The sequence below is a fragment of the Silurus aristotelis genome (assembly GCF_946808225.1).
Source record: "Silurus aristotelis genome assembly, chromosome: 7".
Classification (NCBI taxonomy): Eukaryota; Metazoa; Chordata; class Actinopteri; order Siluriformes; family Siluridae; genus Silurus; species Silurus aristotelis.
In genome coordinates this window covers 26,397,029-26,416,833 of record NC_139580.1, presented here as the reverse complement: position 1 = coordinate 26,416,833, position 19,805 = coordinate 26,397,029, and the positions used below count along the sequence as shown (strand labels likewise).

The 19,805-nt window shown below is 38.6% G+C and overlaps 1 protein-coding gene across 13 annotated transcripts in view; it reads left to right on the top strand.

Moving 5' to 3' along the window:
- Positions 1–977: 977 nt before the first annotated feature.
- neo1b (neogenin 1b) overlaps positions 978–19,805 on the top strand; it is a 158,513-nt gene continuing 139,685 nt past the window's right edge. For 5 of the 13 annotated variants that reach the window (XR_014534280.1, XM_083546116.1, XM_083546114.1 and 2 more), the window contains exon 1: positions 1,089–1,580. Coding sequence is in view for 12 of the 13 variants with exons in the window: in XM_083546116.1 (XP_083402242.1) it covers positions 1,490–1,580 (91 nt within the window). In the remaining variant the exon portion in view is untranslated. Of the gene's footprint in view, positions 1,581–19,805 lie in introns of all 13 variants that reach the window. The other 8 variants (XM_083546115.1, XM_083546109.1, XM_083546119.1 and 5 more) reach the window with 3 other exon arrangements.

The window sequence follows — 19,805 nt, the reverse complement described above, 5'->3', positions numbered from 1 at the left end:
ATCAGATCTGAGCAGCTATGTGGCAAAGTTCCTTGCTCAGGGGCCCAGGAGTGACCCAGGGATTTGGACTCATGACCTTCACATACAGTACAAAGTGAAATACTTTAACCACTGAGCTGTGAATTTATTAATCATACTGTTATTAGGTCAACAACTCTTCAGATATTTACTGGCTACAACCAATGTATTAATTGCTCTATATGCATCTATCTGTCTGTCTGTCTGTCTGTCTGTCTGTCTGTCTGTCTGTCTGTCTGTCTGTCAGTCCGTCCGTCCGTCCGTCCGTCCGTCCGTCTCTATCTGTCTGTCTGTCTGTCTGTCTGTCTGTCTGTCTGTCTGTCTGTCTGTCCGTCCGTCCGTCCGTCCGTCCGTCCGTCCGTCCGTCCGTTCGTCCGTCTCTGTCTGTCTGTCTGTCTGTCTGTCTGTCTGTCTGTCTGTCTATCTATCTATCTATCTATCTATCTATCTATCTATCTATCTATCTATCTATCTATCTATCTATCTATCTGCACTATTTGCACAATTGCTTTTTGCACTTTTGGTAGATGCCAAAATTCTATCTATCTATCTATCTGTCTGTCTGTCTGTCTGTCTGTCTGTCTGTCTGTCTGTCTGTCTATCTATCTATCTATCTATCTATCTATCTATCTATCTATCTATCTATCTATCTATCTATCTATCTATCTATCTGTCGCTTTCGATTTCATCTCACTCCTCATATCCAGCCAGGGTTTTCTCAGGGTTCTCCGGTTTCCTTCTCCCTCCCAGGAAGCATGCAGGCAGTAAAGTGGATTTTCCAACGAGCTTTCTGGAGGTACAGTATGAGAAGGTGTGAAGGACTCAGAATCCAGGAATGCAGTGATTACCAGTTTGTTTTCCTGAGGGTAATTGGAAAGAAATACAAGCTGCTTTGTACAATAAAGGTATTTTTTTTAATAGGTTGTGGATTCTGAGCTGAGAAAGAGGAGCTGTGGGGAAACCCACCCACACACAACACACACACTCACACAATCCGGAATCCCACTCATGTGCTACTCCTCTGCCGGGTGTTTTCATCGACCAGAGGCTACTACTGCAAGCCTCCTCTCCAGACTCCAGCACACTCCAGCACAGCGACTCCACACACCACACTGCAGTGTGTGGAGCTGTGTGTGAGAGCGATTCCTTTTTTCTTTCATTACCTCTTCAAGGCTGTAATGTATCTTCTTTCCTTATATATTTTTTTAAAACCAGATCTTCCCTGCTGCAGCTCCTGGTTGCTGAGTTGAACCCGAGCAGCCGATCTCCTTGCTCCACCAGCTCCAATGTGTCTCCTGCAGGACATTTCTTTCCCTCCTCTCCGGGCTTCTACTCTTCTCAGCGTTTTGCTAATCCCTGCACCTATTTTCTAGCCCAACTTCCCATCGTTTACCTATTATCCCTCTATCATCTATCCATCTTTTTTTTTTTTTATATATATATTTTGGCACTTTTTTTCTGCGCCTGTTTTATGGAGGTGATGGCGGAGCAGCAAGCGCGGCTGCTCCTCTTTCTTTTAGCTCTCAACTCTCTCTACACCGGGGCTTCCCATGCGCAAAAAGGTAAGACTTTCTTTCTTTTTTTCTTTTCTTTTATTCTTTGATACTTTGTAACCCAACAGAACATCAAATAGATGTAACAGTTTTACGGCCACATTCGTTGCCTTTCATCTCCTGGAATTTCTTTTTAATGTTCAAAGGCTTGTTTGTTTGTCTTTTGATTGCGTCAAAACAACAAAGTGTCTATAAGAAATATTGCTAGTTGCTTCAAGGTTTGATTTGTATCTTGATTGGCTGTTGGAGTCTTGATTGGTTAGAGTTCAAACTGGTGGGAAAAAAGTCCATATTGCATTAGATACTATGATGGATGATGTTTAATGTTTTATTACAAAAAACTAACAAACAAACGATAAGAAATGATATTCTAGGGATGAAAAGTGGGAAAAGTTGTTACAACTAAAAAAAGAGAGTGAGAAGGTCTGCATTTGGAGTCACCACTATCACACCAGTGGATTGATGCTTATTGAAAAGCAAAGAACCAATTTATTTTTTGATTTTTTTTACAGATGTTATTCCGAATCTTTCGTATTCATGCTCTTCCTATACGAACGTAAAAAAAAGGATAGAACGGTGGGGAATGTGCTGAATGTTTGAGCTCTTGTATTTGTACAAGCGAAGGAACTTTGTGTGTGTGTGTGTGTTTGAGCTGGAGAATGTTTTTGTTCATGTGGCAAGTTTCGAGTTACTAACCAAAGCCTTCGTCGGTTCGAAAAAAGCGTGTTCTGGTCACGAAAAAGAGTGCAGATAAACTCTATGACCGTCCCTGCCGGATTTCATTGAGTCATTTCTCTTGGTATGACTTGGAATGAAATGTGTCTTCAGGGCACAAAAATGTAAGACGAATACAATGTTATTTATTTGTTTGTTTGTATGGGGCATCTTTGGTAACTGCTTTAGTGTTGGATTTGGAGAATGTGTTAGATTTGGAGACTTTGGAGAGTCAATTTAGCGTAGTTTCTTATGTTTTTAGGTAGAAGGGATGAGGAGAACCTAATGGAAACCTGTATGAAGACTTACGAAGCTTCAAACTCGGGTGCGAACTGTAGACGATGGGGCAGTGAAGTGATCTTCAGACTAATTTACAAATAATTGATCTAAATGCCTTGGTGTAGTTTTTAGAGTAATGTGGACGATACACACTGAATAAAGTGTGTATATCCTCTGTCTGCAGTATGGCATTGAGTAAGAGACAGGAGGCGGAGCTGGAGGTAGCAGAGCAGAAGATGTTGAGGGTTTCGTTAGGAGTTATGAGGATGGACAGGATTAGAAATTAGTTTATGAGAGAGACAGCGCATGTGGGACGTTTTGGAGACAAGGTGAGGGAGGTGAGATTAAGATGGTTTGGACATGTGCAGAGGAGGGACAGTGCAGTATATCGGTAGGAGAATGCTGAGGATGGAGCCACCAGGAAGGAGAAAAAGAGGAAGACCAAGGAGGAGGTTTATGGATGTGGTGAGGGAAGACATGCAGGTAGTTGGATTGAAAAAGGCAGATGTAGAGGACAGGGGGGCATGGAGACGGATGATCCGCTGTGGCGACCCCTAATGCGAGAAGCCGAATGAAGAAGAAGAAGATACTCTGTCTGAAATATCATTAGATCTGGTTACTCTATCGTTGTAATTTCTTTTGCATAATTGCATGTGGCGCGGCAGGTAATGGGCAGAAATGGAGACATCTGTACTATCTCCGTGGCCCACTCGAGTGCTCTGCAGGGGACGAGGGACGAGTCTCTGATCTGATCTCCAAAGCAAGCTTAATCCTCATCAGTGTCAGGGGAGATTGATTGGAGATTCACTGCGCTCTCATGAAAACCTGACAGTTATTTCTTGCTTACATGGACACACACACGTACATAGCATTGTAGTGAGCTTCAACTGACTGTGCCTGATTCAGAACCCTCACACATACACACTGACACGTCCTGTGTGTGTGTGTGTGTGTGTGTGTGTGTGTGTGTGTGTGTGTGTGTGTGTGTGTGTGTGTGTGTGTGTGTGTGTGTGTGTGTTCTTGTGTAGGAGTGAATAGGGGAGACAGCAGGGTGTCTCCAGGCTTCTCTCAGCTGTTGCTCTGCCGTCTCGCACAGCTGCCCTTCATTCTAGTTACCCGCTTGAGATAGATTAATAAACCTGCCTAATTAAGCCCATGTGTAAACAAACAGAATTGAACAGGGCAGGGTATTCATTCAACTGCTCATGCGGGGCACGAGGCTACTCATTGAGTACGGCTCGTTCAGCAATGTGGAATGGACAAGGATTAGTTTCTTAGCACGTCAGTGTCAGTGGAAGCGGATGAGCCCTGCTGTGGCGGTTCGATACTCTTGAACTGTTTTTCAGTTTTCAGATTTTGAATCCGAAAGGGTGCCAAGTGTGCCATACTCAAGGAAGGACAAAAGCTTCTAGATAACAATATATATATATATATATATATATATATATATATATATATATATATATATATATATATATATATATATATATATATATATATATATATAAATTAATAAAATTCACATGCAGACTCTACAGATTTAACATACAGTGCTTTTCAAATGGTTTTTGAGAGACACATGCATATTCCTTTTGTTTATATGCACCAAGCTCAAAGTTAATGGTATGAAGATTTACTTTGACCAAACAAATACACTATATTGTCAAAAGTATTGGCTCACCTGACCTTTCCTGCTATATGTGCTTCTTTTCCAAACTGTTAAAAAATATAGAGGCATTCAATTGTACAGGACGTCTTTAGATGGCGCTATAATAAAATTTTGCATTCACTTGAACTTGGAAACCCAAAACCTGTTCCAGCATGGTGAGCTCCTTGAAGATCTGGTTTACATGCTTTGGAGAGGAATATCGTGTGTGGCCTGCTATAGAGCTCTGATCTCATCCCTACTGAACACCTTTGGGATGAATGTGAACGCTGACTGCACCCCAGGTCTCCTCACCTACATCAGTAGCTGCCTTTTGTTACACACTTGTGGCTGATGAACACAAATATCAATAAGCACACTTCAAAATCTTTTGGAACATCTTCCCAGAAGAGTGGAGGGAATCATAAGAGCGAATCAGGACTAAATGTGGAATGCGATGCTCAAAAATCACATACCGCACTTATGACCAGGTGACCCAATACTTTTGGAAATAAAGTGTATATAAATGTGCAAATGATACATTTAGTTTTCATTGAAAAATCCTCTCAAAGCATGAATTACAGCTTTATACACTCTTGGCATATGGACAGTTTTTCTCCAGACATTCAGCTCGAATATTTTGCCATGTCTCTTGTAAAACTTGCCAAAGATGTTCTTCACTAGTTGGAAATTCTTTATGACCTTGTGATCCAGTTCATCCCAGAGCAGTTCAATTGGATTTAGGTGCGGTAACTGGGCAGGCCATTTCATGATGGCTAACACTCCAGCTGAACGTTTGCTCTCTAAATATCGCTTACAGAACTTGTCTTGTTGTATGGTTTAGCCACAGTCCAGTGAGCCACTGTCCAAACGGAACTGCATGGTGTTGAAGTATGGGATGGTTGCCATATTGGTTCCTTTTACCCGAAATCCAAAACAACCCCAAACCATTAACCTTCCACCTCCATGTTTGACTGTGGGATTGAGGCAGTCTGCTAACATCTACTGTTATTGCCTAAGATGACAGTCTGATGGAAACTAGTGTTGTTAAATTATGTCTCTCAAAAATGAAAAAGAAAATGGTGGAAGTGCATGCAATGTAATAAATAAATAGAAAAATTATATATATATTGCATGTGTTCACACATATTGCACCTGAATGGGCTCACATATATTGTGCATGTGTTTGATTACCAGTATCAAATGCGATTTCATGGTTGCATAGGTGGGGGTTCATGTGTCTTGAAGTTTGGTGACTGGTGCTCGGTAGTACCAACCAGAAAGCAGCAGTTGAAAGAGTGGTTACTGGGTATGTGATGTCCATGGTGATTTTGGATTCCTGTGTCCCCGCTTTGGCGGTGTACAGTTTGCGAAAAGTCAATAATCTTCTTTAATGATGGTGATGCCACTAAAAAGGAGAGAGACATGAGCTAAAATTGAGCTTTGAAACACCAAAAACACAGGAAAAAAATTTTGTCAACCGCTGGCAAGAATAAGTATGTATACATCCTAGCATCGTACAAAAATTATATATAATTTTCCTTAATAACGCATCAACACAAATACGTTTTAACGGCACTCATTTTATTAACGCGTGATTAATGCAGCACGCATTTCTGTTTGAATATTTTTATTGAAAATATAAAATAAATAAAAAGAACCGAAATTAAAGCCTTCAACGCAACACACTATTATTTACGACGTCCTTTCTTTACTCATATTGTTTTTTAAAAAATGTACACCGGAAAATATTTTTGAATCACTTAACATTTGTTTTACAGATGCACCAAAATCCGCCATGTTGCACAAATCCGGCAATTAAATCCGTCCGTGTAGAGACATAGAAGCAAAAGTTCCATTTGGTGTCCGGATGATTTGCGCAATTGAAAACACCATAATTACTTTAAAACATTTACAAGAAAATGTTGCTCTATGTTGGGTTTGGTTTTACTAATAATAAATATACATTTGCATAAAGCATCCATATTTGTACATGCCCATGTTAATTAGATTATGAAAAATATTAATTTGACATTTGTACATTTAGAACAAATAAAAATGTGTGATTAAGTTGCGATTAATCACGAGTTCACTCATGACAATCATGCGATTGATCGTAATTAAATATTTTAATCGATTGACAGCCCTAATTTAGATAGATAGATAGATAGATAGATAGATAGATAGATAGATAGATAGATAGATAGATAGATAGATAGATAGATAGATAGATAGATAGATAGATAGATAGACAGTCAATTTGCGGGTGTGGAATAAATGGCGGATTCCAGGCTCATCTACGTCTCATGTTGCTGTTTATCGTGGCAGAGCATCTTTAGCTTGCTGAGCACAAATGATTACTGACTTGTTAAGCCGCCACTCTCGGTTTCTCCTGGTTTTCGGAGTGAAAAGCAAGCACTAGCTGTTTATTAGCGCTTGTTGAACATTTCCCGCAGATTCTTTCGCAAAGACCATTGGGAAAGTAGAATGAGGGGTTAAAGGCCAAAACTCAACTTTAACTTAGTCAACATAGCATTTGTTGACAGCCGACTGACAGGCCTGCAGGCTTAGAATAAAAAAAAGAGACGCGTATGGGTGGGTTGGGGGTTGGTGGGCAAAGCTATGTGTGGGAATTGGAATTGAAAGCCTTGACAGCCATTTGTGAGAAGTTGAATGAGCTAAACTTAGCTGACATTCAGTCCACATTTAGATTTACACTATATGGACAAAAGTTCGTTGACACATAACTAAGATACAATTGTGCTTTTTGAACATCCAATTCAACATAGGGAACCCATTTGCTGTTATAATAAGCGCCACTCTTCTGGAAAGATGTGGGAGTGTGCTTGTGTAGATTTGTGCTCGTTCAGCCACAAAAGGGTTAAAGTCAGGTACTGATGTAGGTGAGGTGAGGAGGCCTGGGGTGCAGTGGGTGTTCCAATCAATCCCAAAGGTGTTCAGGGTTGAGGTCAGGCCACACAATATCTTTCACTCAAACCCATGTAAACCATATCTTCATGGAGGTCACTTTTGTGTAAAGGGCATTGTCATGCTGGAACAGCTTCGAGTTTCCTAATTCAAGTGAAGGGAAAATTGAATTCGACCTCATCCAAATACATCCTATACAAATTCCTGAACCACATATGGATGGAAAAGTCAGGCATTTCAATATTTTTTTCCAGTGTACTTTATCTCAATGTTTAATCCTTTTCTGACCAATGATTTGTTATTTAGAACATTAAAAGAATTCTGGGCTTGGCTTTTTTTTAAATCCAGGAGTGTGAGCACTGGCCTGAAGTGTACACGTCCCATTTTTATAGATTTTCAGTACAAGCGACAGTGTTAGAGCCTGGCTACTGACGTGCACAAACTTAAGATAAGCGGAGAGGAAAATTGTGCAGCACTAAGACTTGAAAATAAGAATAAGTTTCAGCACACGATAAGCCTGCGTTCTTTATTACAGCAAGACTCGATTTAACACAGTTCCAGTGATTATCGCTGCAATTCGTGTCATGCCTAACAACACAGTAACTTGGGATACGATCCCTGTACCCCATGCTAGGGATGCACATCTCCATATCTGAAACCAATGCGATTCGCGTTTCGTTGCATAGCCAAGGATACGGTACATTACAAATACATATGAAGCAGCTACCGATGCGATACGATTTCCCTATTTAATGCAAATTAATTTTACAGATAATTTGATTTTATTTCTTTGGTTCAGACAGACAGCGAATGATACATTTATTCAAGTGTCGTCTGAATTCTAACACATGGCCTTCTTTTACAAAACGGCCTTTTTAAGTGCAAAAAGAAAAAAGACCCAATATAACCAGACGTCCTTTACCTTTTCTGTCTCAAGGAAGATGCAGCTCTACCTCTGCCATGTTAATCTATATTAGAGGCCGACTGATTGATCAGCCGGATAATTAATTGGGCAGATTTCTTGCATCTATAAATGAATCGGCATCAACCGATTGTGCTGCAAATCAGGCCGATTATTAGGCAGGCGCGTCTGACACACCAAACCACGCGTGTACGTTATGCGCTTGTGTAAGAGAATATAGCTTTCTCATACCAACAGGTGGCAGTAGTGTGCATTCGGTATCCACCCTAGGAAACCAGAAGCGTTACAACTTAAATATTGAAAGTGTGCAGCGTTGACTTCTTCAATCTGATTGGTCTGATGTCAATTAAGTTTTTGTAACAGAGGCTATAGGAATTAATTAAATTATCATCACAGGTTTCTATCAGTGTGCCCATTCTAATGCATTTTTTATTGTTGCTATGGAAACAGTTCATTCACTCAAGAATTAATGGATAATGTAAGTATGTGTGTAATAAAAACAGATGATGTTATTTAAAGGCTTTCTGGCACATTTGAAGAGCTTTGGCACACCTGTAGCTTTGGCTATTGGGACACCTGATTTTTCCAGCCATATGTGCTCCTTTCTCAAACTGTTACCACAGAGTTGGAGGCACACATTTGTATAGGACCTCTCTGGATGGTGTAGCATAAATTTCCCCTTTACTTGTACTGGAAGACCCAAATCTGTTCCAGCATGACAATGCACCTGTGAACAAAGCCAGCTCAATAAAGATATGGTATAAAGGTTTGAAAAGGAAGATCTTGAGTTGCCTACTGTTACCTTTAGGAAGAATTGGTACGCTGACTGCACGCCAGGCCTCCTTACCTCACCTACATCAGTACCTGACTTTGTAAACACCCTCATAATCTTCACAAGCACACTCTAAAATCTAGAACATCTTCCCAGTAGAGTGGAGGTTATTATACCCGCAAATGGGGACTAAATGTGGATGGGATGTTCAAAAACCTCAAACGTATTTTATGGTCAGGTGTCCACATACTTTTGCCTATATAGTGTACCATTCTACCGTCTTTTGGGCTTATTGACTTTGAGAACGTTATAAAGGGAGCCTAAGGAGAGAAAGAATTTATGACAGGTATGTAAACGATAATTGGAAGTAACTCGCGGTGCCATTACGTTAAATGAAACTACAAACGGTTTTCTGTTCTTTCATGAATTAAAACATTGAATTGAAGACACAAGGTTGTGATAAAAGAGGAATAAAATGCTTAGCGCTGTCATAGGAGAATAATCCACTTTTGACTGGTCATTCGTCGCGGTTTAATCTGTTACTTTGAGACGCATTAAAGCAATCTGACATAGCAAAACACATAGCGCTAATTACATTTGCCATGGATTTTAAAATGAGCAAGTATTAAGTAAGATTTCAAAATGAATGTACAGCCTTCAAAGGTCCGTGCTGTAAAATTGGGTTATTTTCTTTATTTTAAACTGAATATAAAAGGAATTTTGAAATGGTCCATGGTCATTGTATTTATTCTTTTCTTTTCTTTTTTTTTTTTTGTAATTGTTAAAGCAAAATGTAAATGATGACTCCTTTGTTCCTTTTCTGATTCAATGTTGAAAGGAGAAAACGATTTTTTTTTTTTTAAGGTTTCTGATCACACAAAAAAAGAGGAAGCAACTGTTAATTTTCTCTATTCGTTTAATCGTACAAAATCAAAACACGCGATCAAAATTTCACTACTAAATATCAAGTGCACAATTTTTCCAATCTAACATCCAAATCGAACCTGTAGATAAAAGTACATTTCTTTTCAATTTTTTATTTAATTTTAAGAAATGTCCACTCTGCAGCCAATTGCACAAATGCTCAATAATATGAAACAAAGAAATCGCTGAAAATCAAGTAGGGGCAGGGTGGGGTGGTTTGAGATGGGACATGGCTGGGTTATTTGGGGTTCTTTTGCAATGAGTGTCAAAAGATTTGGTGCAGAATCATGCCACTTTTTGAAAAGCATGTAGTGATCCATATGAACTTCTCAGATTGAAGCCTGAGTATTGGATGAAGCTACAGATGGATGCCTGATCAGCTATTTTACATCCAGGAGTCCAACAAAAACAAAAATGTTAATTAACTATATTTATATACATTATATATAATGAATGAGGCATATTTCAAATATTTAATATTTTTTAACAGTTATATGGGAAATGTTCACATTTTGAATACTTGATATGCAGTTATCAGCTTTGAACAAAAGATCGGATATTCCTCGTGTTTAATCCCATCGATTGGACCGTGTGATCAGACGCCACATCTCCTGCATTTCATCTCAAATAAATGATAAGGTTTTTGCACGAGCTTGCGGAGTCCATTCCGGCATGAGTGCACACGGCCATTTAAAAAAAAAAAAAAAAAGAAGAAACCGAATAAGAAATTTCAGTATAAATATTTCAAAGGTTCCCTATTGTTCGTAATGAAACGGCTTGTGCAAAAACAGAAGTGTCTTTACTGTAGATCTCAAATATTTAATATCTTAGTCAGGGTTTTGCACTGATTTAGAAAAGCTGTTGCCTTGTGAACAACCTACGGTGTAATGAAAAAGCATTGGCACTTTGTATGAAAAACGGACCACTGTCACTAATTGTGTGTATGTGATACATTTAATTACTGAAAATAAGTATTTGATTTGATTGCACTCGGTTTTAAAAACATATGGCAGATGACATGGTACCAGTTTTAGCAGTTAAGAGAGCGCACAAGGTGCAGAAGGTTCACTTTACAGCAGAGCAGGGATTTTTGTTGTTCTTACTTTAGGGTTTCTGCTTTGTCTTAAAAAGGCCACAAAATTTGAAAAAACAACGATATTTTAGGCCTTTAAAAGTCTTAAATTCACGGTTCTAGGTCTTAAATAATTTCCAAATGTCCATGTAAGGCTACCTCTAATGCTCATGGAAATGCTCTTGCAGTACTAGATTTTTTTTTTTCCATGGTGATGTAGTTCTTTCATCCGCTAGTCCAAATATAATGCACTGTATTGCTAGCACTTCCCAAGTTTGCTTTGTAAAAATCAAAAGTTGTCGTCTGATTTATCTAAAGTTTGTAATCTAGCGTACCAGTGTAGATTTATTTATTGCTAGAGACTCAATGAACTTTTGTACGTAGCCCTGGACAAGGGCGTCTGCTAAATGCCGCAAATGTTAATGTACTACATGAGACCAAATGAGCAACAGCCAATCAGATTTTTTGTTATTTGCACAAATTTCTCTTGGTTTTTTTTTAATATCGCACACCCCTATGTCATGATTAGTCGCCGTTTAAAACCAGACAGTTACCTTTTATTTTTTATTTCCAAAATGCTGATTTAAATACATTTCATTAAATGTGTGTAGCATGCCCAATTTTCCCCAGACTCACTCATACACAAAAAGTATTAAAAAAAAATTTTTTTCTCAGGAATGAGGTGTGTACCTGTCTGAGTAGAACAAAAGCACTGCTGATCCCTGGGCTATGCCTTTTCAGCATTGCATTGTGTGTGTCTGCATGTCTTGGGAAGGAGTGGTCCCAAAGAGGTGGTGGTGGTGGTGTTAGTGGGTGGTGGGGAGTGGCTCATAGGTGAAGCCTGATTTGAAAACGGAGAGCTTAAAATTTTCACTGTTGACATCTTGAGCCTTGTCCTTGACCATCATTCCCTAGGATTAATTTTAAAGCCGCTTTGGGTTAAAAACGTCTGCCGAGAAAATCTATGTGCGAGATCCGCTCCTATATTGGCTTTAATACTTGTCAAATATTAAAAATGTGCGCAATCTTTATTATTTTTTTCAAACCAGGTTGTAAAACACAGCTCGGGCTGACTCTTGCTGGGAAAAGCCATATATCCTTTTACCTTCCCAGGACTGATTGATTTAAAAGAGTGAAGCTGGCAGTAACGGCGTGCTTTACAGCGGCGGTACACACAGGGCCGCAGCGGTCGTAAAAGGCACTCAGGCTTTGCAATGGCTTGTGAATGATAAACTGACCTTTCCTTCTCATTAGTTTTATGGAGTATCAGCTTTATCTCTCCAGGGCAGGGCCTGTTTATGGATAGGCCTTTGTGTGTTTTTTTTTTGGGGTGTTTTGAAGTATTGAAGGAAAACAACAAAATGTCCCTAAAAACCCACTGGGCAAGACACGGCCAAGTAAAAGACAAGCATCAGCGTTAGTTCGTCATGAGGTGCTAAAGCAGATGAAGACCGTGAGGAAGCAAAGAATGAGTTGAGTAAAAAAAGTACGAACAAAATGACTTCCAGTTTCATAACGCAAAATTTCAGTTAAATGTCCAGAAACCTTCTGGAAACATTTTATTGGAACTTTATCCTGGGAATTTTGGAAATGGGTTTACATGGGTTGGAGTGGAAAAGCATGGGTTGAGTAGACTTCTATAGAGCTTTGGCATAAATTGAAAGGCTGACTGCACCCCAGCCCTTTTCCCCTCACCTACAGCAGTACCTGACTTTACTAAAACCCTTGGGGCTGAATAAGCACAAATCTCCACAAGCACACTCGAAAATTTAGGGGACAATTTGTCCAGAAAAATGGAGGTTATTATATAAGCAAGTAGGGACTAAATGTACAATGGGATGCTTAAAAAGAATGTAAGATTCTTATGGTCAGGTGTATATGAGATGATAAAAAAAAAAAAAAAAAAAAAACATACTATGAAAAAAGAAACTTTTCCTGTTGGGAATCCAGCCACAGAAAAAAAAACATGGCAGAATGTAAATATTGTCAAAGGGAAGGGAACAAGACTCTCTATTCATGATCGGCCAATATCAATAGACCTACTCATGAAGACCGATGGTGGTTCCTGGAGACGCATTTGAGACTTGAAAAACCTTAGTATAAAAATCTGTATTCATTTCGTGCTCATGCCCTCAGATAGATGTTAGATGTCAGTCAAGTGTAAACACGGCATTTCTATCTAATGCCACATGCAACTGAAGGTCATTAAAGTTAGCATTTGTCTTGAACTCCAACAAGTGATGTCAAATCAACATGGCTAACATAACAATTTAAAGAGTTAAATAGATGTCACTTCAACGTCACAGTTGTAACGGTACACAAAGTTCACGGTTTGGTAGGTACCTCGGTTTCTAAGTGTTAGTTCAGTTCAATTTTGATACGGTTAGGGGGAAGAAATGCATTGAAAAAATTGCTTATCATTTTTATTAATGCAGTTAATTTTTATGAACATTTCAGAACAACAGTTAAAAAAAATCAATAAAATGCTTGGTTAAATAATAAATAAAATAATATTTTATAGAGAAAATATATAAAAAAAATTAAATAGAATAAATAAAATGCATTGAATACACTTTATTATATTGATTCAATTTGGTAATTAATTTTTACTAACAAATTAAGTAAAAAAAAAAAAAAAAAATATTAATTAAATAGTTTACATTCGTTGACCCCATTTGTGTAATACAGATGTGTATATAAGTGTGTTTTTTACATTTAATATTTATTTTTCTAAAGACTACTTAAATGTTCTACTTATTTTAGCATACTTTAACAAATGTCTTTATTCCTTCCATCCTGCATTTATTCACTCCCTCGATATGTGGAATTGTCAGGATTTTCTCCTTTTAAGAGAAATTTTTGAATCAAACGATAAAGAATCCATATTCTGAGGCTGTCGTAACAATGAGTTTTACAACGCACCACAAAACGTATTTCGGCACGCTGCAAATCATATTTTCGGTTCAGAGTGAGTAGCCACAGGGACGCTGCGCTAACTCTAACTTCTTTTTTATACCCCTGGCATTGTTGTGTATGTTCTCAAGTTTAATAATAATATTTAATATTAGACTAAACAAACCTGTGGTCCGCTACTTAACACATGTGCCGTGACTGAAACCCATGTACCGAAAAATTTCGGTACGAATACATGTACCATTACACCTCTAGTTACAGTCCATCAGGATCGCTAGATTTCTGCACAGAGGTATCCGTGTCAGAGTTAATTCGACTACCACATAAATTAAGGAATTGCAGGTGACCGAAGCTTGTAATAAATGATGACCTACACGGTAATTAACACATCTTTAATCTTCTAGTGACTGACTTTCTTTGTCCTCTGTCCTTCTCGTCTCTTTGCGGATACGCCGGAGGAGCTGTGCATTTCTGGATTACGTTTTCTATGACCCTTGTTTGAACCTGTCATAACCGTCCAATCCGTCAGTGGAGATATCGCCCTGGAAAGACCGATGGGAGTTAATTATACGGTGGGTCTGTGTCGTCAGCGAGCCAATTAATTTTATCCTTTAGCAACAGTGGATAATAAACGTTTTTCTGCATGCGAGTACGCATCCAGCTCGGCTGCTGCGTGGGGGCTTTTTCAGTCAGAATCAAATCACTGTTGCTAATTAAACACAAGTTAAGGCGGGCAATTACCTTGCTGCCTGTGGTACGACAGGAAAATGCATATTCCTTTACGTAAGGAGGGTCTCCCGGGACACTCGCCTGAACAAATCGCTCTTGATTTGATGAACTCGGGTGATTGTGTAAACTCCAAGCTTGTGAAGAGAGAGTGTGGTTTTTCTTTCATTCACCACATAGAACAGGAAGTGCCTGCTTTACACTTTGCGAATTAGCCCTGCTCGATCCACATAAACTTCTCAAGATCCAAGTTACTGTCCAACTCAGGAACTTTGACAGTGGATTTGGACTGTAATTAATATCAACAGTCTGCGACAATGGTTTAGAGCCACAAGTTGCATGAAGAGTTTTGCATTTTTGCATTTATCGCTGGAACTGTAATGAATGGACATTCGGTGAAACTTAGATTCCTATTCGAGTCTGGTTCCTCTCGCACTGTCTTCCGCATGCCATCCTCAATAAGGTTTTTACTTGCCACAATTGCCATTGGCTTGATCATTAGGTATAAACTTTTACGACAACAATTACAGGTAGTTTTTGGTAGTTGGTAGTTGGAACGATGGAAATGCATTACAATGACCCCATCATAACCTAAAATATCGAAGCCAAGACCCAGGAGTCTTAAAGAAGGGTGATAAGTATAGGGATATACACTGTAATTTGTAAATAATTAAACTCATTACAGTACATAATTTAGCAAAACAGAGCAACTCACACTACCGTAATGTATAAACTTTGCAGTATGTAGTATGTACAGTATGTATGTTGCAGCGGGCACGTAGACGGAGGGCGGAGCCACACGCTGTCTGTTTCAGTGTAGGGCAACAACAAAAATTGGGCTTTGAAACACCAAGAACACAAAGACAACTGAACTCTTTTACAAAGTATTGTACGGAAAATAAAACGAAATTGTAATATTTGTAGCATTTTTTTTCATAGCGCTATCGTCATAGTAAGATAAAAAAAATCGTAAGTCGAACCATCGCAACTCGGGGACTACCTGTAAACAGAACAAACTTATAGGCACTAAGCTTGTATGTTCTTTTATAACTGCTTTATTTTTGTAAAGCTGCTTTGAGATATTGTCGAATGTTAAAAGTGCTGTACAAATCAAAATGAATTGAATGAAATCGACGCTGCCATGTGATTATACCAAAACTCTTCAAGCTGAGTTTCTGTTTAACATTATCATGTTTAGCCTGATGGTGTTCGATCTGAGCAAGCAGAGTTCGGATCATCGCAGTGGTATAAATGGACAACCGAGTAGAAAAGGAAGCTTGCGTGTCTCAGTGCTCGCTGACTCAAACTGCTCGATTCCTCTACTGATGGTGCTCAGGTTACATGTAAAGTACAAAAGATGCTCCAGTACTTCCTGCTGATATAAACATTCAATTCAATTCAATTAATTTTTATTTGTATAGCGCTTTTAACAATGAACATTTTCTCAAAGCAGCTTTACACAGATAATGTGGTGATAGAAAATGAATATTATAAGTGTAAGTTTGTCCCTGATGAGCGAGCCGGTGGCGACTGTGGCAAGGAAAAACTCCCCGAGATGGCATAAGGAAGATTCCTTGAGAGGAACCAGACTCAAGAGGGAAACCATCCTCATCTGGGTTGAATCGAATGTCCATTTACTGCAGATATACGATGTTGCGGGGTACAGTGTTGGTGATCAGAAGCAAACTGTAGTCCTGAGTCAATGTAGCATACTGTTGACATTAACTACAGTCCAAATCCAAATCCTCAAAGCTCCCGTTCTTACTCCGGAATTTAATGGAACCACCCAAGGCGTTGATAACAAAACCGTCCCCAGCTGCACAGAGTAGCCTCCAAATGAAGAGAACACTATCCAGAGGCAGGCCTGGACGAAGTGAGAGAGAAGAAGGGTGACAGGAAGAGAAGGATATGGATTATGTGTCCTTATTGTTGTATAAAAGTTAATGTCACTGTGCAGTTTGAACATTCGTTGAATACAAGCAGATCGCTGTCTTTTTGTGTCGTAGGCTTACATCAATTAATGTCCCATGCTATTGAAGTTTTTCATGAGCACGAGCCTTATTTATTTGTTCTCTTGTTTCTAAAGGTATTGCAACATCTCTATTGTTTCATGCCAATAAACCAGCCTGAGCATGTAAAGGAAGCGTTGTGTACGTGCCACGAATGTTATATTATTCCTTTTTTGTTGCAATGTTTTGCAAAAAAGCAGTGAATGAAATTCCATTATCTCATTATCATGTGTGAGACCAAGTCAGACAGCGAGAGAGAAAGACACAGGTGTCATATTAGCACTCCAGATAAAGCCAGAGTGAAGGTTTAGACGCCTCCACAAAGGCCATGAGACTGGGCTCAGTGCCCCGATCTAACAGTAGGGCTTAATTAAACGAGAAAATTACCACCCTATTAATAAATCAGTCGTCGCTAATTTAATGTTAACACGGTCAGTGTGCGTTTACTCGCCCCGCAGCACCTGTAGGCGTAATTAATTTAACACGTGCCCTGTTCCCTGTTTTGCCATGCTGCAGTGTTTCCCTGTTGTTGTTGTTGTTTTATGCTGAAGTGCCTTTAGCATGAGCCAAGGCACTGTGTTAATGGTGCTTTTAGAGCGCTATTATTGGAATCACTATTTTGCCATCTGTAATGATCAACACTGACGGGAAACCAGAGAGAAAGTCTGAAAAAGAAAAGGTTGACGGACAGAGCAGCAGGCTTCACTTTCATCAAGCTTGCGTAGTAGAATGCTTCGAAGAACATTTTCAGGTTCCTTTCCTTCATACAAGGTCTTATAAGGTAAAAAAAAGTTTTAAATTTACTTAAATCATTTTCAACCTGTCTTAATTTTCCGATGTCCGTGTACTTTTAATGCTGATTGAAATTCACTCTTTTGTTGATTTTTTATTTTTTTTTTGTTTCCGTGGTGGTGGATGTTCTTTCTTTCGCTAGTCCAAATATAATTCTCTGTATTATGACTACAAATGAGATCGACACGCAACAGCCAATCAGCTTTCTGTTATTAGTGCAAATCTCTCTTTTTCAGCTTTGAAGAAGTGCAAGATTAGCGATACTTAGCTAAATTAGGGTTCGGTTAATGCTTTTTGCTAACACTGTATTTGCGTGTACTTGTGATATAGGTTTTATATTTCATTGTAAATGGTTTTCAAAAAGTGTTAAATTTGTTTTGGTGAAACCTGCAGAAACCCTGTCATATGTGGTGCGTCACAGCACCCTAATGGCACATCTGATTTGATCCTGAATTTTACATTCCAGTCTTTTCTTTCCACTGGATTCATTTGGCTAAGTTAAACCCTATCCGGAAATGTACTGACCTTTGGATTAGTAAATCTGTGAATTTTTCCACACGTCCTGCTTACAAATCGGTACGGTTTCCAAGTTTTAAATAAAAACATGCAGTTTTCGCAGCATTTCAATTTTAACCAAGGCTGTTCATTTTTCGAACGATTATTTGTGTTCATAATTTTTTCTGTTAAGCATGTGTACCACCACCATGACATCATTTAATTACTCTAAATGCATTTACATGAAATGCAATGCGGTTAGTATACATATACCAAATAAATTAAGGTGTCTCCAGTCTGCACATGTGGTTTGTGTCATGGCTTTGACTTTGAGTGACAGTGGGCTGCACTGATAAGGCTTTCAGAGGGGAAACTATTTTGTGTTATACAGGAAGCAATCACGAATAGCTGGCTGTTGCCTAATCCACCTGAGTAAATATATTTGGATAGCTATGTTGACGATCAGGTCCAAATAAAAGATTAGGTCTCTCCTTTGGTTGTTCATTGTGTTTTCTTTATAAAATACACTATATGGTCAAACGTTTTGGACACTTGACCATCACACATTTGACCATCACACACTTTTTTTATTGACCTTATTTACCCACTGAACCCATTTGCGATGAATTTTAACACTGCCTAAAATCCCAAACCTCTTTATCTAACATTAATATCTAAACCCCACTAATTATTTTCAGAAACACCTACAGATACACTTCAAAATCTGGAATGAGATGTTTAACAAGAACCTTGTATGTATTTGGACTGTAATTAATATTAACAGTCTCAGTACCACTGGTTTCCTAAATGGTTCTGCTTTAAAAGACCATCAATGAACAGTACACCTCAAAAACGATAGAAATGTAATGAATGGATATTGGATACCCAGAGAAGGATGGGTTCACCTTTAAGTCTGGTTCCTCTCAAGGTTTTCCTCTCAAGACTCATTAGGAAACAAATTTATAGGCACGAAACTTATACATTCTCTTATACAACTTTATAACCGCTTTATCTCTGTAAAGCTGCTTTGAGACAATGTCTATTGTTAAAAAAACTATACAAATATTAATGAATTGAATAAAAGAACATGCTTGTGATTGTTGGGGATACACAAACTTTTGGTTAATCTAAGGTCTAAATACACAATTTTTATCTATATAATTTTCAGCTATATTTCACTAATTTATGTCTATGGTTTACTGAGATAACCTTCCTGACTAGATGGCCATTTTGTTTTTTTCGACCAAATTCTCATCACTTAATCTAGAAGTTTAGTCGGAAGCTAGACATATAGGAACAGTCGTCCAGCTGTGGTCAAGCAGTACTTTTTGTGTAATGTAGAATCTTTTCCCAGTTCTCAAATACCTTTTAATGATTCGTTTGAGTGACATTATTAATGAACCCATGAGTTTTCCAGTGGAACACAGAAGGTCATATTCAGGTGCTTGAAGAACCTCATACATTTTTTTTTATTCATCACAGTAAGATGTCATCACATTCACCTTCACTGAAAATGACACAGTGTAATGAAAAAGCAACGTACGTGATTTAACGACTCCTTATGCCTCTTCTCTGACCTGCAGCAAGTCCTAGTCATCCTCCTTATGGCTTTTTGCACCATGATTAATAGCTAAATTGTATATATAGGGCTGCGATAACTGTGAAAGATCATTGACCGTGACCAATTTACTTGGTCGTTTGTGGGCGGTGGGGCTGCATTATGTCCAACGGCACGTCGTTGGACAACAGAGGCGGGGTGCAGTTTTACGGAAAGCGGATTAGGCACTCATCTGGATCAGGCAGCTTCAGTTATTTAGGTTTCTTTGTGCTTCTGGGAAACTCTAAAATCAATCTTATAATTTGGCCTGATGTTGCAGTTTATTGATGAGATCTGATCAAATCTACCTGCCAGTAAATTTCCAATTTATTTTACCCTGATAATTAAGAAATTAAATACATTTTTACTCCTAAACCTTCCAACCACTTTTAATAAAGTTCGGCAAATGAACTGCTTTTTTTGTCTTCGGCTCAGAAGAATCAAAT